General features: G+C 41.5%; 1 protein-coding gene across 1 annotated transcript in view; it reads left to right on the top strand.

The window, feature by feature from the left end:
- The window catches only part of SLC27A2 (solute carrier family 27 member 2), a 55753-nt gene that overhangs the window by 24226 nt on the left and 7213 nt on the right, over window positions 1–24314 (top strand). The window contains exons 4-8 of the mRNA XM_055537996.1: window positions 2921–3045; window positions 17413–17607; window positions 21501–21591; window positions 22173–22371; window positions 24061–24158. Of these exons, the coding sequence (XP_055393971.1) occupies window positions 2921–3045; window positions 17413–17607; window positions 21501–21591; window positions 22173–22371; window positions 24061–24158 (708 nt within the window). The remainder of the gene's footprint in view (window positions 1–2920; window positions 3046–17412; window positions 17608–21500; window positions 21592–22172; window positions 22372–24060; window positions 24159–24314) is intronic.

The following is a 24314-nucleotide window of genomic DNA, read 5'->3' as shown; positions in this document are numbered from 1 at the left end:
AGTTTGTTGTGATCCACACAGTCAAAGGCTTTGACATAGTCAATAAAGCAGAAGTAGATGTTTTTCTGGAACTTTCTTGCTTTTTTTGAAGATACAATGGATGTTGGCAATTTGAACACTGGTTCCTCTGTCTTTTCTAAATCCAGCTTGAACATCTGGAAGTTCATGGTTCACATACTGTTGAAGCCTGGCTTTGAGAATTTTGAGCATTACTTTCCTAGCGTGTGAGATGAGTGCAATTGTGTGATAGTTTGAGCATTCTTTGGCATTGCATTTCTTTGGGATTGGAATGGAAACTGACCTTTTCCAGTCCTGTGGCCACTGCTGAGTTTTCCAGATTTGCTGGCATATTGAGTGCAGCACTTTCACAGCATCATCTTTTAGGATTTGAAATAGCTCAACTGGAATCCCATCACCTCCATTAGTTTTGTGCATAGTGATGCTTCCTAAGACCCACTTGACTTCACATTCCAGGATGTCTGGCTCTAGGTGAGTGATCACATCATCATGATTATCTGAGTTGTGAAGATCTTTTTTGTATAGTTCTTCTGTATATTCTTGCCATCTCTTCTTAATATCTTCAGCTTCTGTTAGATCCATACCATTTCTGTCCTTGATTGTGCCCATCTTTACATGAAATGTTTCCTTGCTATCTCTAATTTTCTTGAAGCAATCTCTAGTCTTTTCCATTCTATTGCTTTCCTCTATTTCTTTGCATTGATCATTGAAGAAGGCTTTATTATCTTTCCTTGCTGTTCTTGGAACTCAGCATTAAAATGGGCATATCTTCCTTTTCTGCTTTGCCTTTCACTTCTCTTCTTTTCTCAGCTATTTGTAAGGCCTCTTCAGACAACCATTTTGCCTTTTTGCATTTCTTTTTCTTGGGGATGGTCTTGATCCTTGCCTCCTGTACAATGTCATGAACCTCTGTCCATAGTTCTTCATGCACTCTATCAGATCTAATCCCTTGAATCTATTTGTCACTTCCACTGTATAATTGTAAGGGATTTGATTTGGGTCACACCTGAATGGTCTAGTGGTTTTCCCTACTTTCTTCAATTTAAATCTGAATTTGGCAATAAGGAGTTCATGATCTAAGTCACAGTCAGCTCCCAGTCTTATTTTTGCTGACTGTATAGAGCTTCTCCATCTTTGGCTGCAAAGAATATAATCAACCTGATTTCAGTGTTGACCATCTGGTGATGTCCACGTGTAGAGTCTTCTCTTGTGTTGTTGGAAGAGGGCGTTTGCTATGACCAGTGCGTTCTCTTGGCAAAACTCTGTTAGCCTTTGACCTGCTTCATTTTGTACTCCAAGGCCAAATTTGCCTGTTACTCCAGGTATCTCTTGACTTCCTACTTTTGCATTCCAGTCCCCTATAATGAAAAGGACATCTTTTTTGGGTGTTAGTTCTAAAACGTCTTGTAGGCCTTCATAGAACTATTCAACTTCAGCTTCTTCAGCATTACTGATCAGGGCAGAGACTTGGATTACTGTGATATTGAATGGTTTGCCTTGGAAACAAACAGAGATCACTGTGTCATTTTTGAGATTGCATCCAACTACTGCATTTCAGACTCTTCTGTTGACTGTGATGGCTACTCCATTTCTTCTACGGGATTCTTGCCCACAGTTGTAGATACAATGGTCATCGGAGTTAAATTCACCCATTCCAGTCCATTTTAGTTCACTGATTCCTAAAATGTTGATGTTCACTCTTGTCATCTCCTGTTTGACCACTTCCAATTTGCCTTGATTCATGGACCTAACATTCCAGATTCCTATGCAATATTGCTCTTTACAGCATAGACTTTACTTCCGTCCCCAGTCACATTCACAATTGGGTGGTGTTGTTGCTTTGGCTCCATCTCTTCATTCTTTCTGGAATTACTTCTCCACTGATCTCCAGTAGCATATTGGGCACCTTCCAACCAAGGGAGTTCATCTTTCAGTGTCCTATCTTTTTGTCTTTTCTTATTGTTCATGGGGTTCTAAAGGCAAAAATACTGAAGTGGTTTTCCATTCCCTTCTCCAGTGGACCACATTTTGTCAGAACTCTCCACCATGGCCCATCCATCTTGGGTGGCCCCACATGGCATGGCTCCTAGTTTCATTGAGTTAGACAACAGTGTGGTCCATGTGATCAGATTGGTTAGTTTTCTGTGATTGTGGTTTTCAATCTATCTGCCCTCCCATGGAGAAGGATAATCTCCCCTTTCCAAGATCCTTAGTTTAATCACATCTACATATTCCCTTTTGTCATGTAAGGTAGCATATTCACGGGTTCTAGAGATTAGGATGTGGATGTGTTGGGAACCATTATTCTGTCTATATCATCCACCATAGAAGACTATCTCCTGCTTGCTCAAGACACTTACAAACTCTCCAGGATTGCAGGCCTAGCTGCTTCTCCAGGTTCATCTCCTTTGACCCACCCACCTTTCACCACTCTGGTCACAGACCAACTGAATCTTGGCCATCCCCCAACCTTCTGGACCATCCTTTCTTTATGTTCTTGTTTTTCCCTCTGCCAGGAATTCTCTCATTTTTCTTCATATTCATTTGTCAAGACCTAATTCAAATCCTACCTTTTTAAAAATATGTCTTTCTCAGCCCTTGCCCAGGAAAAATTAATCTACCTTCCCTAACACACACACACCCTTAGGGCTTCCCTGGACTGTGTTTATTTATTGCAAGCTGATTTTACTAGAAAACTTTATGTCTTCTCCCCCACTATACTGTAATCTCCTATTGAATAAAACCATGTCTTATTCTTTTTTTTTTTTTTGCATTGAATATGGTTGGTCCCTAACACTTGTTTATGAATGTAATTCACATATAAATTTCAAAAGTGAAAAATATAACTTGGGACTTTTTTGGTAGCATTCCTTTATTGGTACCTTCTATTCCTTCTCGCTAGGTGCTACTCTTGTTTTGCGGACCAAATTTTCAGCCAGCCAGTTTTGGGATGACTGCAGAAAATATAACATCACTGTCATTCAGTATATTGGTGAACTGCTTCGATATTTATGCAACTGTCCTCAGGTAACACTTCCTATGTTTCATTATCTTTTTGAAATGCTTAAGATGGGAATGCAAGTCACTTTGGATCATGCTAGGTTTCAACTGCTTCTTATATATCAGTTTTCAGCTTATACTGTAGTTTTTCATTATAAAGTTCTTGGCAGCACACCTACCATAACGAATTTGTTGGTTAGTGTGTTAGTAGCTCAGTCATGTCCAACTCTTTGCAACTCCATGGACTATAGCCTGTCGGGCACCTCTGTCCATGGAATTCTCTGGGCAAGAATAATGGAGTGGGTGGCCATTCCCTTATTCAGTGGGTCTTCCAGATCCAGGGATCAAACCCAGGTCTCCTGCATTGCAGGCAGATTCTTTACTGTCTGAGCCACCGGGAAAGCCATTACTTGATGGCAATCATTGTAATAGGGTTTCCCAGGCACCTCAGTCGTAAAGAATTTGCCTGCCAAGCAGGAAGCACAGGTTCGATCCCTGGGTCAGGAAGACCCCTGGAGAAGGGAATGGCAAGCCATTCCAGTATTCTTGCCTGGAGAATTCCATGGACAGAGGAGCCTGACAGTCTACAGTCCCTGCGGTCACAAAAGTCAGATATGACTAAGCATGCACACAAAGCAAAGCTGCTGTGATAACATTATTCCCTACCTTTGTACCTGTTTTCATACCTTACCCTCTACCCAGCATATCCTCTGCTTCCTTCTCTACTTGTTTAAACCCTACTCACTGTCAAAGCCCAGCTTCAGTGATACCTCACATGTTAAACTTATGTGAATCACCCAAACAGAAGTCATTGCTTCCTTCCTGTACCTCATTTGTTTTCTCCTTCTTTGTGGCCCTTGTCACTTTGCAGGTGTTGGTCTTCATGCCTCCCATGGGACCACATCTCATCGCCTTGCCCTCTCTTATACCACATTCATGCAGAAAACTTTTACTTAATGTTGCTTAGTGAATAAACTTAGGAACCATCTGACCAAATCTGTTTCCAAGCTTAGAACAGATGTCCCAAGGTAATAACTCCAAGTACTGTGGATCTGCCCCGCCTCTACTACTACTACTACTAAGTCGCTTCAGTCGTGTCCAACTCTGTGCGACCCCATAGACAGTAGCCCACCAGGCTCCCCCATCCCTGGGATTCTCCAGGCAAGAACACTGGAGTGGGTTGACATTTCCTTCTCCAATTCATGAAAGTGAAAAGTGAAAGGGAAGTTGCTCAGTCGTGTCTGACCCTTAGCGACCCCATGGACTGTAGCCCACCAGACTTCTCCATCCATGGGATTTTCCAGGCAAGAGTACTGGAGTGGGGTGCCATAGATACCCACATATCTTGATGGGGTTGTTTGAAAGAGCTCGTTCTGCCCAGGTTCTCAGCTCTCAGAGGGCAGCCTGCCTGGGACCACATCAAGGTCCCAATTTTTTACACCCATTATTTTGCACCCACTCATTCTTTACTGTATGAATTTATCCCGTGCACCATAGGATGTTTAATAGCATCCTTGGATTTTACACAGGACATGCCAGTGATACCCTCCCCATCCTCCCAGGTCATCATAATCAAAATATCTTCATACATTGCCAGATATCCCCTGGCAGGAAAAATCAACCCTTCATTAGGACCACTAAACTAGACAATGCAGTAAACTCACCAGATTCTACTTTCTTTAATCCTTTTACTCATCAAAAGAAAACAAACTCAAAGGATCACTAAGTTGATCAACTGCTATTTATAAGCACCAGTTATGCTCAGTTTCGGAGAAGGCAATGGCACCCCACTCCAGTACTCTTGCCTGGAAAATCCCATGGGCGGAGGAGCCTAGTAGGCTGCAGTCCATGGGGTCACTAAGAGTCGGACACGACTGAGCGACTTCACTTTCACTTTTTACTTTCATGCATTGGAGAAGGAAAAATGGCAACCCACTCCAGTGTTCTTGCCTGGAGAATCCCAGGGACGGGGGAGCCTGGTGGGGCTGCCATCCATGGGGTCGCACCGAGTCGGACACGACTGAGGTGACTTAGCAGTAGCAGTAGCAGTATGTTCAGTTTATATATAGGCTACCTTAGAAATGTTTCAGATCCAGTTCCAGACCATCACAACAAAGCAAATTCCACAATAAAGCAAGTCACATGAATGTTTTGGTTTCCGAGAGCACATAAAAGTTATGTGTATACCATGCTGTAGTCTATTAAGTGTGCAATAGCATTATATCTTTAAAAAGCAGTGTATATACCTTAATTCCTACCTTAAGTAGGAAGTCAAGAAACACCTGGAGTAACAGGCAAATTTGGCCTTGGAATACGGAATGAAGCAGGGCAAAGACTAATAGAGTTTTGCCAAGAAAATGCACTGGTCATAGCAAACACCCTCTTCCAACAACACAAGAGAGACTCTACACATGGACATCACCAGATGGTCAACACGAAATCAGATTGATTATATTCTTTGCAGCCAAAAATGGAGAAGCTCTATACAGTCAACAAAAAGAAGACCAGGAGCTGACTGTAGCTCAGATCATGAACTCCTTATTGCCAAATTCAGACTTAAATTGAAGAAAGTAGGGAAAACCACTAGACCATTCAGGTATGACCTAAATCAAATCCCTTATGATTATACAGTGGAAGTGACAAATAGATTTAATGGACTAGATGTGATAGATAGAGTGCCTGATGAACTATGGAATGAGGTTTGTGACATTGTACAGTAGACAGGGATCAAGACCATCCCCATGGAAAAGAAATGCAAAAAAGCAAATGACTGTCTGGAGAGGCCTTACAAATAGCTGGGGAAAGAAGAGAAGTGAAAGGCAAAGGAGAAATGGAAAGATAAAAGCATCTGAATGCAGAATTCCAAAGAATAGCAAGAAGAAATAAGAAAGCCTTCCTCAGCGACCAATGCAAAGAAATAGAGGAAAACAACAGAATGGGAAAGACTAGAGATCTCTTCAAGAAAATTAGAGATACCAAGGGAACATTTCATGCAAAGATGGGCTCAATAAAGGACAGAAATGGTATGGACCTAACAGAAGCAGAAGATATTAAGAAGAGATGGCAAGAATACACAGAAGAACTGTACAAAAAAGATCTTCATGACCCAGATAATCACGATGGTGTGATCACTCACCTAGAGCCAGACATCCTGGAATGTGAAGTCAAGTGGGCCTTAGAAAGCATCACTGTTCATAGTGTTCAAAGCTAGTGGAGGTGATGGAATTCCAGTTGAGCTATTCCAAATCCTGAAAGATGATGCTGTGAAAGTGCTGCACTCAATATGCCATCGAATTTGGAAAACTCAGCAGTGGCCACAGGACTGGAAAAGTTCAGTTTTCATTCCAATCCCAAAGAAAAGCAATGCCAAATAATGCTCAAACTACCGCACAATTACACTCATCTCACACACTAGTAAAGTAATGCTCAAAATTCTCCAAGCCAGGATTCAGCAATATGTGAACCCTGAACTTCCTGATGTTCAAGCTGGTTTTAGAAAAGGCAGAGGAACCAGACAGAGATCAAATTGCCATATCCGCTGGATCATGGAAAAAGCAAGAGAGTTCCAGAAAAACATCTATTTCTGCTTTATTGACTATGCCAAAGCCTTTGACTCTGTGGATCACAATAAACTGTGGAAAATTCTGAAAGAGATGGGAATACCAGACCACCTGATCTGCCTCTTGAGAAATCTGTATGCAGGTCAGGAAGCAACAGTTAGAACTGGACATGGAACAACAGACTGCTTCCAAATAGGAAAAGAATTACGTCAAGACTGTATATTGCCACCCTGCTTATTTAACTTCTATGCAGAGTACATCATGAGAAACACTGGGCTGGAAGAAGCACAAGCTGGAATCAAGATTGCCAGGAGAAATATCAATAACCTCAGATATGCAGATGACACCACCCTTATGGCAGAAAGTGAAGAGGAACTAAAAAGCCTCTTGATGAAAGTGAAAGTGGAGAGTGAAAAAGTTGGCTTAAAGCTCAACATTCAGAAAAGTAAGATCATGACATCTGGTCCCATCACTTCATGGGAAATAGGTGGGGAAACAGTGGAAACAGTGTCAGACTTAATTTTTTTGGGCTCCAAAATCACTGCAGATGGTGATGGCAGCCATGAAATTAAAAGATGCTTACTCCTTGGAAGGAAAGTTATGACCAACCTAGATAGCATATTCAAAAGCAGAGACGTTACTTTGCCAACAAAGGTCTGTCTAGTCAAGGCTATGGTTTTTCCAGTGGTCATGTATGGATGTGAGAGTTGGACTGTGAAGAAGGCTGAGCGCCGAAGAATTGATGCTTTTGAACTGTGGTGTTGGAGAAGACTCTTGAGAATCCCTTGGACTGCAAGGAGATCCAACCAGTCCATCCTAAAGGAGATCAGTCCTGGGTATTCCCTGGAAGGAATGATGCTAAAGCTGAAACTCCAGTACTTTGGCCACCTCATGTGAAGAGTTGACTCATTGGAAAAGACTCTGATGCTGAGAGGGATTGGGGGCAAGAGGAGAAGGGGACGACAGAGGATGAGATGGCTGGATGGCATCACCGACTCAATGGACATGAGTCTGAGTGAACTCCGGGAGTTAGTGATGGACAGGGAGGCCTGGAGTGCTGCGATTCATGGGGTCGCAAAGAGTCGGACATAACTGAGCGACTGAATTGACTGACTGATACCTTAATTTTAAAATACTTTATTGCTAAAAATGTTAACCATCATCTGACAATGCTGGCTTGCCACCAACCTTCAATTTGTGGAAAAAAAAAAAAAAAAAGAAGTATCTGCAAAGCACAATGAAGCAGGGTATGCCTGTAACAGAAGCAGTGTGACATAAAGAAGTATAAGATGCTCTTGCCTTAGTTCTTTCTCTTCTTACTTTATGTGGTCTCTGCCCACATGTCACTTCATTAGAGAGATCCTTCCTACTAATTCTCAAGCATCCCATCCTGCCCCTTACCATGCATCTGTGGGTTACTGCTCTCTGTGCCACTGTCACTCCTGACAGACTGCAGGTTTGTATGACTGTTGTCTTTCTCCTCCAGTTAAATGAAAGCTCCATGCACCAGGGGCTTTGTTGATTGCCAGAGCACTGAGATCTGTATCTGGCACATTCTAGGCATCAACAAATTTTGCTGAATGAACCTCTAAATTCTTGCTCCTGAAAGATATGTAATTGACTTGGGGGAAGTAACGTGTTCCCCAAAAATATTTGGGCTTAGCACACATTATTCTAATTCATGAGGCAGATTCAACAGATTCCTGAGGGTCATAATTAGGTGAGTTGGGTGAGGACCTTTCCCATAGCAATTTTTGTTGATGTCATTATTGAGTGTTTTTCACATTAATATTCCACCTGGTGTGGAAGATTGCATGCTTCTGTATCAAACCCCGGAGAAGGCAATGGCACCCCACTCCAGTACTCTTGCCTGGAAAATCCCATGGGCAGAGGAGCCTGGTAGGCTGCAGTCCATGGGGTCGCGAGGAGTCGGACACGACTGCGTGACTTCACTTTCACTTTTCACTTTCATGCATTGGAGAAGGAAATGGCAACCCACTCCAGTGTTCTTGCCTGGAGAATCCCAGGGACGGGGGAGCCTGGTGGGCTGCCGTCTATGGGGTCGCACAGAGTTGGACACAACTGAAGTGACTTAGCAGCAGCAGCAGCAGCAGTATCAAACCCCAGAAATCCATATAGGGCCCTGCTGTTTGGCTTTTCTTCTCTGCCTTAAAAACACTTCCTTGTCAATTAGAAGTCTCCTGGGGGAGGGGGCATGTTAGGTTTTTTTCCTGTTAGTTCTAAGGGGAGCCACCTTTGGAGTTGAGGAAAATAAACATGTTCTTATGTCACTTTTTCAGGTTCATACACATACACACACTTCCACATTTCCTTTTTATTAATATTGTCTCAGATGCTGGAAAGCATTCAGTTTGATTGGAGTTTTACATCATCAAAAGATATTATGATTTGTTGTATAATAGTAGTACCTAGACAACCTCTAATCTAGAAAGAGATTTGGAGTTTCTGTTTGCCCTTGATTTACCCCACCCCTGAGTTCTGGTCTGGTTTGTCTGGAAAATACTTATTAGTATTGTAAGAAATGCTCAAAGTCATCTCAAAAAACCTTCAGTTGAAGATTTTTTAAATGTTATGATCTTTTGTATAGAAAATGCAAATCAAAAATACAGTGAGGTAGCATAGTGGTCAGAATGGCCATCATCAAAAAAATCTACAAACAATAAATGCTGGAGAGGGTGTGAAGAAAAGGGAACCCTCCTATAGTGTTGGTGGGAATGTAAATTGGTACAGCCACTCTGGAGAACAGTATGGAGATTCCTTGAAAAACTAAAAATAGAGCTACCATTTGATCCATCAATCCCACTCCTGGGCTTATATCCAGAGTAAAACATGGTCCAAAAGGGTACACGCACCCCAGTGTTCACTGCAGCAGTTTACAGTACCCAAGGCATGGAAGCAACCTAAATTCCATCAACAGAGGAATGGATAAGATGTGGCACATGTATACAATAGAATATTACTCAGCCATTTAAAAGAATGACATAATGCCATTTGCAGCAATATGGATGACCTAGAGGGTGTCATACTGAGTGAAGTAAGTCAGACAGTGAAAGAGAAATGTCCTATGTTATCACTTAAATATGGAATCTTAAAAGAAATATATGAATTAACTCATTTACAAAACGGAAATAGACTCACAGACTTAAAGAACAAATTTATGGTTGCCAGCAGGGGAAGGAATAACTAGGGAGTTTGGCATCGACATGTACACAGTGCTATATTTAAAATGGATAACCAGCAAAGACCCACTCTATAACGCAGGGAACTCTGCTCAAGATTATATAACAACCTAAATGGGAAAAGAATTTTTAAAAGATTAGAAACATGTATATGTATAACTGAATCATTTTTCTGTACATCTGAAATTTTCACAGCATTGTTAATCAACTATACTCCACTAAAAAATAAAAAGTTAAAAAAGAGGAGATGATAGATATGTACAATAATATACTACTCAGCTATAAAAAAAGAATGAAATATTGCCATTTGCAGCAATAACAACAAAAGTGGATATAAACTAAAACTGATGGTGGAAGGCTTGCACCAATGTCATCAGAAATGCCCTGGGCCTTCGAGCTTCTGAAATAGGCTGATCCTGGAGCAGCTAACTCTACCGTCAGCCCCCAGGCACTGGATATCAGGAAGGCAACTCCTACCCTAGCTAAGCATATGAACCAAATGACACCCATCCACAGAATGACCTGGTTCATCAGGAGAATCTGGGGCAATGTTGAGAAGATGCTTCTCCTCCCTCTCCTGAGTCATGTTCAGTAGCTCCCTTGGTAAAGTAGAGGACTAGGGAGAAATGCACAAGCCACCTTAGGGCAGGAGTTCAGTTTATTACAGTACATTAGTCAGTACATTAACAGACTTAATGTAGTGCTTAAGAGCAAGGACTCTGGAGGCAGCATGTCTGAACTCTGACCATTTGAGCAGCATGGTCAACCTCTCTCAATATTTTATCAGAGACAGGAGACTTATGGTCTGGGGAAGACCTAGAGGAGCTCTGAACTTCTCAAGGACCCTAGGAGCAGAGGAGGGCAGGGGTTGAGGCACTGAGAGCAGATATTGAGTAATTGTCTACTTACTGACCAGCTCCCTTGCCCTGCACAGCTTTCAGAACTCTAGCAGTAATGGATGCTTGCAGGCAAGATGTTGGAGGAGAGCTAAGCTTTGTTGTTGCTGTTCAGTCCCCTAGTTGTGTCTGTCTCTTCGCGACCCTATGGACTGCAGCATGCCAGGCTTTCCTGACCCTCACCACCTCCTGGAGTTTGCCCAAGTTCATGTCCATTGCATTGGTGATGCCATCCAGCCATGTTAGGGAGTTACTCTTAGGGAGAACTAAACTTTCCCAGAAAAGAAACTGGACATCGGCTCACTGCCACCTCACTGGACAGAGCAGCTCAAGCATCTTTTTGCTGCCTTGTGCGTGCTCAGTTGCTTCATTGGTGTCCGACTCTTTGTGACCCCATGGGCTGTAACCCACCAGGCTCCTCTGTCCATGGGATTCTCCAGGCAAGAATACTGGAGTGGGTTGCCGTGCCCTCCTCCAGGGGATCTTCCCAACCCAGGGATCGAACCTGCGTCTTTTATGTCTCCTACATTGGCAGGTGGGTTCTTTACAACTTAGTGCCACCTGGGTTGTCTTACTCCTAAATATGAACAGATTCCAAAGGAAAACCTCTAACAGGAAAGATCATTTTTAAAAAAGAAGAAGAAGAAAGAGCATTAATTCAGACAGTAGGAGAAGACTTCCAGAAATCAATAATTAATATTCTCAGAAATGTTAGAGAAGATATATTATATCCATAAAGCAAAAATAGTAGGCTACTAAAAAAGCCAGAATAATGCCTCCTGAAAAATAAAAATATGATTTAAAAATTACTTAATCCATAGAAAAGTTGCCAGATAAAGTTGAGTAATCTTACAGAAAATTGGAGGAAAGATAAAGTGATGGACATGAGTGGAGACAAAATAAGAAAATTAGAGGATCCAAAAGATTCAGTATCTGATTAATAGGACATTAGGGAAAGGATAGCAAAAATGGAGAGGAGGAAATTGTTAAGAAATAACAGAAGAAAACTTCCCAAAACTGAAGGATGCATTGAAAGGGCTAATTGAGTACCTAAGAAAATGAGTGGAATTTTTTTTTAATGCTTAAACCACACTATGATGTTATTTAAGACTATCAAAAGAGAGAGAGGATTCTATACGAATAACATTTAACTTGCCTACAGCAACACTCAAGCTGGAAGACACAGGAAGCTGTGCCTTCAAAATTCTAAGTAAACATTATTAATGATCTAGAATTTTATATACAACCAAATTATTAATCAAGTGTAAAATAAGATTTTCAGACATTCAAAGTCTCAAAAAAAACACCTTACCTCCTATGTACCCTCCTTTAGGAAGTTCCTAGAGAAAGTATTCCATCCAAACAGGAGAAAAAAGAAAAAGAAGACCCAGGATCCAGGGAAAAGAGACAAAGGATATTGCTAGGCCTGGAGAACAACTAGTCCAGATTGGAACAAAAGGATAAAAGGAATAAAAATGGAAAAAAGGAAATTGTATCGTCTGATAGAAGGAGTATCATTGTATTTAGATGCTTTTGGAGGATAAGGAAAGAACTACAAATAAAAACTAAGAAAATCAAGAAAATGGGCGGGGAGGAAATTATTCCTAGGAAAAACAAACATTTGTTCAAGAATTTGTTCATAGTATGTTACTGAGTTCATCAGTGGTGAGTTAGGGGCAGAATAATGTGAACATTGAATATTGATTTAACCAAAAACTGTGATATTGGAAAGTTGAGAGAGAGTTTAATCCTCATCCAGCACAATGGCAAATAAGTAAATAATGTCTAAAGTGTTTACTCGAAAGATAGCAGATCTTTTCATTTAGAAACACGGAGGTGAGAAGCAGCAGCGACAAGCATTAAAAGCATCTGCCTCTGGGTAGTAGGCTGGAGTCAAAGGATGAAGACAAATAAATGGAATAACATTTCTTCATGTAAAAGCCTTTCAGTACTGTTGGGTTCTTAAACTCTGTGTGTGTGTGTTGCTTTTTTTTAACTAAGGAAAAGCATGCTCTTCCGAAGTCATATAGATTTGGATTTGAATTTTGGGGCAACTGTGTTTCTACCTGTGTGATCTTGGGCAAATTGCTTTAAACTTTTCAAAGTTCTGTTTCCTCAACTGTAATCTGAGGCAAATACTTGATTATCTCTCACATTTCAGTAGGGCTCCTTCAGACCTTAGATAATACAGGGCAATTGCCTGACACAGAGCAAAACCCTCAATAAAAGTCTTCTGCTTCCTCTGATTACCTGGCACCCTGTACCCTCTCTGAACACCCTGACCTCTGACCCTTCATTAGTCATTCAATCTGCGGTGGATTAAAATGCCCCAGGTGTGTTTGCATGTTGCACCTCACCTGTAACGTGGAATAGAATGTTTGATATTTGTTTAAAAAAACAAATGAGCAGGTGACCCTTGACCTAAAATACAGTTCCTCTGGGGAGTGGCTCTGGTGATGAGGAAATTCCAAAAAGAGAAACACTGCTACTCACAAGCCCTGGTGATCAAAAGCTTAGGTGAGAACCAGACATCTCCAAAGGCTTCAGGAACTCTCAAACATTTCCAGCCTACAGCCTTAATCCCTTTTGCTGGTGTAATTGGATCTCTCGGTTTCTGATAACACTAAGCTGGTGGTATTGTGACTGTGAGCCCAGCTACCTGGCACCTACAGGTGACAGATGCACCTGTGAGGCCAGCCCACTTCCCACATTTCAGAGCGCTGCAGCCTCCTGCATCCTAAGCCCTCCCTGGTGTGGATGTCCCAGCTGTGACCTGTTGAACAGGATGGCTGGTGTTTTCATGGCGGAGGTTATGTCTTCTTTTACTATGGGAATTACACTCTATGCCAAGCATAGGGCCAGGCACTATGGACAATATATAGAGAGATTTGGACTCAAAGGAGCTTACAGTCTAATTAGACAAAGAAATGAACTAACAGGGCAATGGTGGACTGCATGTAGAAGAAGTAAGGTCTCGGGTTTACACACTGAATTGCTACTCTTGAACTTCTCACGCAGGCCTGGGGACCAAGTCAGGTGGTTATTTTTTAAGCAAATATTTTTGATGTTTTATTCTCAGAGTGGCAGTGAGGCACACCAGTGTGGTGGCAAGGATAGTCTCTGGAAAGCTGACAGTCCTTGCTGAGGAATAGTGCCTTATAAACAAGGTGACCCTATCTATAAATCACTATCCAAACAGGGCCATTTGAGAGCAGAAGGCATGTCACTAAGAAGCACATCGGAACAACAGGTGTAAACCAGAACCGGCCCTGGCAAACCAGATGTATGGTGTCCTGACTGCTGTTGTTGTTTTAATCTCTTTTGAAACCCTGTAGACTATAGCCCACCAGGCTCTTCTGTCCATGGGATTTCCCAGGCAAGAGTACTGGAGTGGGTTGCCATTTCCTTCTCCAGGGAATCTTCCCCATCCAGGGATGAAACTTCTGTCTCCTGCATTGGCAGAAGGATTCTTTACCGCTGAGCCACCTGCAAAGCCCATGCTGACTTATTGGTACTTGATAATTATAAAAGGGATCCAAGTAACCTAGGGACCAAGAGAGCTGATGAAGAGAATAGGTTCCCAATCAGAACAAGTAGATTCGTGCAAGTTCAGAAGGCTTCTCGGGTAAGACTCCTCAATACACTGGTTAAGAACCACTGGCTCAGATTTCCCTGGTGGTCCAGGGGTTAAGAATCTGCACTTCCACTGCAGAGGGTGCAGGTTTGATCCCTAATTGGGGAACTAATATCTTGCAAGCCATGCGGTGGGGCCAAAAAAAAGAGCCACTGGCATCAAGCCCCTAGTCTGTCTCTCTGCCTACACATTTCCTCCTCATAAGACTGCACAAGGGGCCCGTTTTTAACTAGGGACAGGTATTGTCCACCTCTCTGGTTAGGTCTCCTGAAAGAACTTTATCACTTGAATTTTGACCAAGGCGCTACTTAAAAATGAAGTGCTCACACGCTGCTCCACTGGCTGCTTGACATCTCGCATGGAAACCATTCAAGTTTGGTTTGGTTTGGTTCTTAACCACCGGATCAAAGGTTCTCCCCTTGTCAGAGAACTGCCAGCCTCTCACTGCAAACAGTTTTTTTTTTCCAGAAAGGGTCTCTTATTCCAAAATCATTTCACAGTGATTTCACAGAATAAGAAATAATGTAATACACAAAAATAAACTCAAAATGGATTAAAGATCTAAACGTAAGACCAGAAACTATACAACTCCTAGAGAAGAACATAGGCAAAACACTCTCTGACATACATCACAGCAGGATCCTCTATGACCCACCTCCCAGAATATTGGAAATAAAAGCAAAAATAAACAAATGGGACCTAATTAACCTTAAAAGCTTCTGCACATCAAAGGAAACTATTAGCAAGGTGAAAAGACACCCTTCAGAATGGGAGAAGATAATAGCAAATGAAGCAACTGACAAACAACTAATCTCGAGAATATACAAGCAACTCCTACAGCTCAACTCCAGAAAAATAAATGACCCAATCAGAAAATGGGCCAAAGAACTAAATAGACATTTCTCCAAAGAAGACATACAGATGGCTCACAAACACATGAAAAGATGCTCAACATCACTCATTATCAGAGAAATGCAAATCAAAACCACTATGAGGTACCATTTCACACCAGTCAGAATGGCTGCGATCCAAAAGTCTACAAGTAATAAATGCTGGAGAGGGTGTGGAGAAAAGGGAACCCTCTTACAGTGTTGGTGGGAATGCAAACTAGTACAGCCACTATGGAGAACAGTGTGGAGATTCCTTAAAAAACTGGAAATAGACCTGCCTTATGATCCAGCAATCCCACTGCTGGGCATACACACTGAGGAAACCAGAAGGGAAAGAGACACGTGTACCCCAATGTTCATCGCAGCACTGTTTATAATAGCCAGGACATGGAAGCAACCTAGATGTCCATCAGCAGATGAATGGATAAGCAAGCTGTGGTACATATACACAATGGAGTATTATTCAGCCATTAAAAAGAATACATTTGAATCAGTTCTAATGAGGTGGATGAAACTGGAGCCTATTATACAGAGTGAAGTAAGCCAGAAAGAAAAACACCAATACAGTATACTAACGCATATATATGGAATTTAGAAAGGTGGTAACAATAACCCTGTGTACAAGACAGCAAAAGAGACACTGATGTATAGAACAGTCTTATGGACTCTGTGAGAGAGGGAGAGGGTGGGAAGATTTGGGAGAATGGCATTCAAACATGTAAAATATCATGTATGAAACGAGTTGCCAGTCCAGGTTCAATGCACGATACTGGATGCTTGGGGCTGGTGCACTGGGACGACCCAGAGGGATGGAATGGGGAGGGAGGAGGGAGGAGGGTTCAGGATGGGGAACACATGTATACCTGTGGCGGATTCATTTTGATATTTGGCAAAACTAATACAGTTATGTAAAGTTTAAAAATAAAATAAAATTAAAAAAAAAAGTTACTACAAAAAAAAAAAAGAAATAATGTAGAAATGCTCTTCAGAATATTTGCTCTTTTAGGCAAATCGCTGTTCAGTTAATGAGATTTATTTGACAGGAGAGGAGAACCATAGTCACCTAGCACTTTCACCTCTCTCCATCCTGTTTTCTCTTAGAATAAAGGTCATCAAGCTATACATTTTGCAAGTTAAAATTATACTTATTTATCTGCCCCTCCCTTCAAGCTGTGATCTCCTGACCTCAATCAAATGCCTCATTAATATAAAATATCATTAAAATTACCTAAGGTTCAGGCATATTTGTAGGGCCTCATAAATGTGGTAGACTGGAAAACAGCCCAGTTCTTATCCACCTCTCTTGCTTGATACAAGCTCAGCTTTCAGTTCTTAGACTCAAAACAGCTTTTCCATTGTGATTTCTATTTATAGCAAAGCATATTCCTCCAGGCCACCCGAGGCAGCTGGAAGCCAGTTCCCTCCCAGCTTATCCCCTCCCCTGTTGATTCAGCTCCACCCGCTCTTGTGGAGCTTGATCACCTGGTCTCTCTAGACAATGAATGCGTGAACAAGAGTCCTCTCCAGTCCCACCAGGCCCTCACATGAGTGCTCTTGGATGACTCTATAGAAAATGATTCTCTCTCTCTCTCTCCCTGGACTGTGTTCCCATTTTCTTCTTCATTGTCAAGTGAAGACTATGGCTTCAGATTGTGTCACTCTCTGACAGACCTGTTCCCATAGCACCTACAATTCACTGAGATTCGCCAGCCTCATCAAGAGAACAATCAACATGCACAGGGAGCTCAGCTCGGTGCTCTGTGATGACCTAGAGGGGTGGGACTGCGGTCCAAGAGGGAGGGGCTATATGTATACATGTAGCTGATTCACATCATTGTACAGCAGAAACTAACATAACAGTGTAACATAATCATACTCCAATATACAAAAAGGAAAACAACATGTGACTCAAGCTTCAAATTGGATGGGGATGAAATACTGGCTTCACTTAGTTTTCTGTCCAGTTGTCTCATATCACCTCTTAAAAATCAAAATGGGAAAATACAAGTCTTTCGGCTATTAAGTTCCCAGTGTTGGCCCATACTGTGTTTGGGAGTCGGGGGGTGGGTATAATATATGTGGGGGACAATAAAGGCGTGCACTAAGGTCAATTCATAACCAACATAAATATGTAGAAACACAAGGGCCATTATTAATATGCAAGTACAGCCTCCCAAGATGTTTCAGTTTGGTCTCTTCTTTCTCCTGCTACAGAAACCAAACGATCGTGACCACAAAGTCAGACTGGCAATGGGAAATGGCTTACGAGCAGATGTGTGGAGAGAATTCGTCAGGAGATTTGGGGATATTCACATTAGTGAGTTCTATGCTTCCACTGAAGGCAATATCGGATTTATAAATTACACAAGAAAAATTGGTGCGGTTGGAAGAGTAAACTACCTACAGAAAGTAAGTATATTGGAAAATGAGGGCATCTGCAGCCAGCTTTCAGTACATGGAGATTTCTTGAAAGCTGTATCATGATGATGCTCTTATTAGAATTCCATGACCCATCCCTATCACCAAGAGAGGTTTTGCTCATTCTCTATGACAATGACCTAAAAATGACAGGGTCCTTTAATTTTAACATATTAATTTCTATTAATGACAATCCACTATGATTTTCCATCTTTAACTTGTGTGAAGTCTTCTAATGCCATTTATACTTGTATATGTTAAAACACTTGAAGGTTACCAGTTCTGTATGTTAACTACACACTGTGAAATGTGGTATTTCTCTTTCACTGTGACATGTGTTACCATCAAGAGGCTGGTGGGGGGTCTTTTTATACGTATAGGTGCAGGGCCCTGTCCCCAGAGCTTTGGAAGGAGGGATACCTTGTGTTCACCTTTGTTCAAAGGAGGGCTTCCCTGATGGCTCAGAGGTTAAAGTGTCTGCCTGCAATGCTGGAGACCTGGGTTCAATCCCTGGGTCAGGAAGATCCCCTGGAGAAGGAAATGGCAACCCTCTCCAGTATTCTTGCCTGGAGAATCCCATGGATGGAGGAGCCTGACAGGCTATAGTCCACGGGGTTGCAAAGAGTCGGACATGACTGAGCAATTTTACTTTCTTTTGTTCATAGGAGGGTGGGCCCAGACATCAGTATTTTTTTTAGTATTTTTAGAAATAAAGTTTTTAATTGGAGGATAATGGCTTTATAATATTGTGCTGGTTTCTGCCATACAACAACATGGATCAGCTAATCTTCTGTCTTGAACCTCCCTCCCACCCACCTCATATGCCACCCTTAGTGTGTGTGTGTGTGTGTGTGTGTGTGTGTGTCTTCTGTCTTCTGTCTTGAACCTCCCTCCCACCCACCTCATATCCCACCCTTCTAGGTAGTATTTTTTTAAAGCTATTCAACCAAGATTAAGAACTGCTCCTTTGAGAGAACCAGGATGCATCCGAGTTCTAGGATCTTGTAAACAATTGTGTTCACCTGGTAACCACACCGGGCTTCCCAGGTGGTGCTAGTGGTAAAGAACCTGCCTGCCAATGCAGGAGGCTAAGAGACGCAGGTTCCATCCCTAGGTTGGGAAGATCCCCTGGAGGAGGGCATGGCAGCCCACTCCAGTATTCTTGCCTGGAGAATCCCATGGACAGAGGAGCCTGGCGGGCTACAGTCCATAGTGTCACACAGAGTTGGACACGACTGAAGTGACTTAGCACCACGCCACAGTAACTATACCAGAAAGATATTTCTTATGTGTAAGCCAGCTCATGCAGCATTTTCTTTTCCCTCTCCGTCATTTTATTGCCTCATCTCCAGACAATCTCTTTGCCTTTTATTGTGTCTGAGCAGTCAGTCTTCCAGATGACCACCTATTCTGCAAAATTCCAGAAACATTCAGAAAATGCTGAATCTTCACTGGCTTGAACAGTCATTACTGTTGTTATGTCTCAAGCACCTCATCCTGCCTGGGCATGAAACGGCCACACCAGAGCTCCCAGGCAACCGATGCCCCCAGGGACTCACCAGTCAAATACAGAGGACAATAGTCCTCGTGCGTAAGAGAGCTGGCCCAAGAGACCAAATTCCACTACCATCCCAGACCAGCCCAAGGTCATGCCTCAACTTCAGAAATAAAACAAAAATGGAAAATATAGAGCCTAGTGCCTGGCCCAAACTTAGGTAATAAGGGGAAAGAGTTGTTGAAAGAATTACATTAGATAGAATATAGCCCAGTGCCTGCCATATAATAGCCTTGAATAGCTGTAAAGATTATTATCATTCCATTCTTTGTATCCTGGCCTGATCTCCTGGGATTTCCAAGTCCAAGGCACCTCTCTAACAATAACAGCCAAGCCTGCACTACACATGTCCCTCCACTGTCCTCTACTCCTGTGCCACCCAGTATGGTAGCCACTAGCTACACGTGGCTATTTAAATTATGTCCATTTTTAATCAGTTCTTCATTTGACCTAGCCACATTTCAAATGCTTAGTAGCCACGTGTGTTTAGTGACTACCACATTGAGTAGTACAGTTATAGAACATTTCCATCACCATAGAAGATTCTACTGGGCAGCTCTACTACAGACTTGAGAATCACTGTTGAGAGGGTCAGTCTTCTCTAGTCAGGGTCAGGCCAACCTGGATAAGTCCAAACCTTGGAGACCCAGGATAAATGCGGTTCAAAAACAAGAGAGGGCAGACAGCTGAGCTGAGGCCTGGTACAAGATATCTATGTTGTCACTTAAGTGTTAGTCACTCAGATGTGTCTGACTCTTTGCGACCCCATGGACCATAGCCCACCAGGCTCCTCTGTCCATGGGATTCTCCAGGCAAGAATACTGGAGAGGGTTGCCATTCCCTTCTCCAGGGGATCTTCACAACCCAGGAACTGAACCTGAGTCTCCTGCATTGCAGGCAGATTCATTACCATCTGAGCCACCAGGGCACTTAATGACACTCAAAAACATGAGTTGCAAGGACTTCTCTACTGGTCCAGAGGTTAAGATTTCACCTTCCAATGCAAGGGGTGCAGGCTCAACTCCTGGTTGAGGAGCTAAGATCCCACATGCCTCGCAGCCTAAAAACCAAAACATAAAACAGAAGTAATATTGTAACAAATTCAATAAAGACTTTTAAAATAGTCCACATCAAAAAAGATATCTTTTAAGAAAGTGAGTTTCAGGGAAACATTCAAACCAAACCTGAGCACTTGAGAAGTTGATGTTGTGTATCACTAGTTCTTCCCTTCTCATCCACTGATTGCCATGTTTAGTCATTTTCTACTTTAAACAAAACCATATTTTTTAACTAAAAAAATAAAGAAGATTACCATACATGTGATAGGTAAAGAAGCAATGATTACCACCCCTAATTTTTTTACATTCTTGCAAATAAACAAGATCTACTTTTGTTGACTGTGTATGCTATTTGGTTTTTAATGGTTATCTGCTACTACAAAAGCATACGATTGGTTAATTTATGTATAGATTTGAATATAAATTTGAAATGGACATAGTAATCATAGTTAATAATTAAGTCGAAATACTATGATGTTTGTGTTTTGCTGCAAGTATAAAAAATAATATACTTATTGCTCTTAATTATTTAAATTTAAATTCTTATGCCCTTGGATTATAGTAACAAGAAATACAGTAGAATTTTAATATTTTATAGCCATGGCATGAAACAAATTATACCATTGTACCACTGAATCTTAAATGTATTTGAGAACATGTCCCTGGAACACAAAACATTTAACAGTGGTGTATTAAGGTTAAACAAGATTTTTTTTTTTGCAGGGGGTGGGTGTTAAATAAGACTTTAAAAGCCCATTAGTGATATATCCATCAAAGAACATGTATGAGAATGTTCATAACAGCTTTATATTTAATAGTCTAAAACTAGAAACAATCCAAATGTCCGTTAACAGGAAAAGAGATAAAGTATGGCATATTCATACAAGGAAAGTTACATGGCAGTAAAAAGCACACCACTGACACAAACGCCAGCAGGAAGGGAGGAATATCATAGACACGTTGCGTGAAAGCAGCAGATACAAAGGCATATATTTATTTCATGGATTTGATGCTTAAGACTACTTGATAGTAATAAAAATCAGAATAATGACTTTAGAGAGAGGGGCAGGAGGAAACTTCTTAAGGTAATGGAAATGTTTAGTATCTTGATCTGGACAGTAGTTACATAAGTGTATGCATATGTAAAAATTCATCAAGCTGTACACTTAAGGTATCTGTACTTTGCATACTTTCTGTATGCTATAGCACAATAAACAATGAAAATCTGTGAAAGAATATGTGCTCAAAATTATCCATTTTAATTTTACTAGAAAGTCATAAATTATGAGCTGATTAAATATGACGTAGAGAAAGATGAACCCATTCGAGATGGAAATGGATACTGCATCAAGGTTCCCAAAGGTACAGTAAAATTTTGTTATATTAACCTGTCATGTCTTATCTTAACTGAGTAAACCTTAAGAACTAACAAACATATCACTGCTAAAATGAACACGTAAAATTTTTCAGAGTGGGTGGGGGAAGAGGTTTACTTTGTACCCCTGAAAATAGAGAAATTCCAAAAGGTAATGATTTACTACACATGTAATGTAACTATAATTTGAAACCTTGCTTAGTAACTTCTTCATTATGAAGGGGATATGTAATTATGGTTACAAAACTATAGCTAGTTTTAGGGGGCTTTTACTTTTAAGCTTAAACTACCATGCATTTGTCAAATTATGTATATAAATCATTATTCAGTAAAATATTACTATTAAAAGAATTACAAATGTGTAACATAGAGAATATGTGTGTACATGGTGTGTATATGTCTGTATATGATGTACATGGAAATACAGGTACATGTGCATGTAAGATGATACTTTCTGCAGCCAACTTGTTACCAGTGGGTTGTATGCCACCTGTTTGAAAGGCAGGTTAATAATAAAATTTTCCTACTGCTAGCACATAAAATAGCTATATACTTCCTTCTGTCTTAGGTGAACCTGGACTCCTGGTTTGCAAAATCACACAGTTAACACCATTTAGTGGCTATGCCGGAGGAAAGACTCAGACGGAGAAGAAAAAACTGAAAGATGTCTTTAAGAAAGGAGACCTCTATTTCAACACTGGAGATCTCTTAATGATTGACCACGAAAATTTTATCTACTTCCACGACAGAGTTGGAGACACATTCCGGTTGGTTTCTCTGAATTATTGAACCAAAAACAAACACATGCACAATTTGGCTTACTCCTAAATTAGAGTCATGTTCCATTTTGGTTGTGGTGTTCCATTTCCTTCTCTCTCTTTGTCATGTCAGTTCAACTTCCTGTATTCCCAGAAAGGGCTTCCCTGTTGGCTCAGCGATAAAGAATCCACCTGCAATGCAGGAGACACAGGTTCAATCACTGGGTGGGGAAGATCCCCTGGAGGAGAGCATGGCAACCCACTCCAGTACTCTTGGCTGGAGAATATCACGGACAGAGGAGCCTGGTGGACTATAGTCCATAGGGTCTTAAACAGTCAGACGCAACTGAAGCAACTTAGCACGCACACACATTCCCAGAAAATATGGAACAAAATACACAGGGTGTCACTCTGCAATGTGCAGTGAACTTGGCTGAGCAACCAGGTGAGACTAGGAGAGAAAACCTGTGCCTGCTTTGGGGCACCTTCATAACTTGGTCTGTTCAATTCCTCTCATTATCGTCAGTTATTACCAGTCACTCAGGTCAGCCAGGGATGTTCACACTGTTTTCTATCATAAGGCTTTTCTTCAGATAAAATCAAATGCAAATTAATGTGAAGATGATCTAGTTGAAGAGGAGGCAAGGGTTCTGAGCCCCACCTGGGCCTCTCCCTCCTGCTTTCCATCCCCAACCAAATGGTTTCCCACAGAACCCCCAAGTGAGCACAATGAACATTGAAAGTCATTGTAATAGACCATGAAATTAATTCTAAGCAACAGCATTGTCCTCCAGCCTCACGACACTTTGTTTAACCCAGCTTCCTTATTGTATAAACTCCCTGAGGCCAGACTCGGTGTCTGCTTGTTCACCCCCAACCCCAGCACCTAGCACACTGATTACTTTTTGCATGAATGAATAAGGAAGAGATGGGAGTTGTCTAGTAGAAAGAGCATGGATATGAATGAGAACTCAGCTCCCAGGCTTCCTTTGCCCGTGAGCAGGTGTATTATCAAGGCAGGTAACCTTTCTCCACCTCGGTTCCTTCACCCATGAAATGAAGGTCCCAGTGATCCTTAGGGTTCCTTCCATCTCTAACACCCCATGACTCTGAATCTAAATCATTAGTTTATGCCACCTTCATGTTACTAAAAAAATACTTTGGGGAGATCTAAAGAATTTTAAATGTAAGCAAAATTTAACTAAAATTCAACATTTTATTCTCCCTACAAATAAAGTATGATATTTTCTTTCTTACTAAAAGCATTTTCATAGACATAAGACCCTGAAATACAAGTATGAAATTCTATTTAATAGAAATTTGCTAACTGAATTAAATAGCAAAGTTAGTGAATGAGGAAAGGGAGCGACCTAAACACAGCAAGAAGTCACTGAGATTTATTTTTTATTCCTAGTGCCTTTCTTAGGCCAAACCTGTATTTTAACATTAGAACATCATTCTGTGTACCACATTTCACGTCGGGAGGTTAAAATTCCACATTTTAGTGTTTAGGTATATGCCTTTGTCTTTCGTGCCTCAAGCAGGATGCCTCTCCCATGAGTTAAGTTGGCAAGTTTGAGGACCAAGGTGAGGAAGACAAATGCAGCCACCCCACAGAGGCCTGGGGAAAACACCTGCCACAGACCGCCTGGACCACAGACCACCAGTGACCTCTGCTAACCTTGACTTTTCTTCCAGGTGGAAAGGGGAAAATGTGGCCACCACTGAAGTCGCTGACACAGTAGGACTGGTTGATTTTGTCGAAGAAGTGAATGTTTATGGTGTGTCTGTGCCAGGTATGCACAATGTATTATAAATCAAAGCTAAAACTCCGGCACTAACTGAACATGATTTTAACCCCAGGGCAAAGTTTGTCATCCTTTTTTCCTGCCAGCTGGAAAAGCAAACAACTCTTTCCCAGCTCCTGGGAGTAAGGGGCTCATGTCTGGTTT

Source organism: Bubalus kerabau, chromosome 10, assembly GCF_029407905.1.
Source record: "Bubalus kerabau isolate K-KA32 ecotype Philippines breed swamp buffalo chromosome 10, PCC_UOA_SB_1v2, whole genome shotgun sequence".
NCBI lineage: Eukaryota > Metazoa > Chordata > Mammalia > Artiodactyla > Bovidae > Bubalus > Bubalus kerabau.
This window is presented reverse-complemented; position numbering and strand designations above follow the sequence as displayed.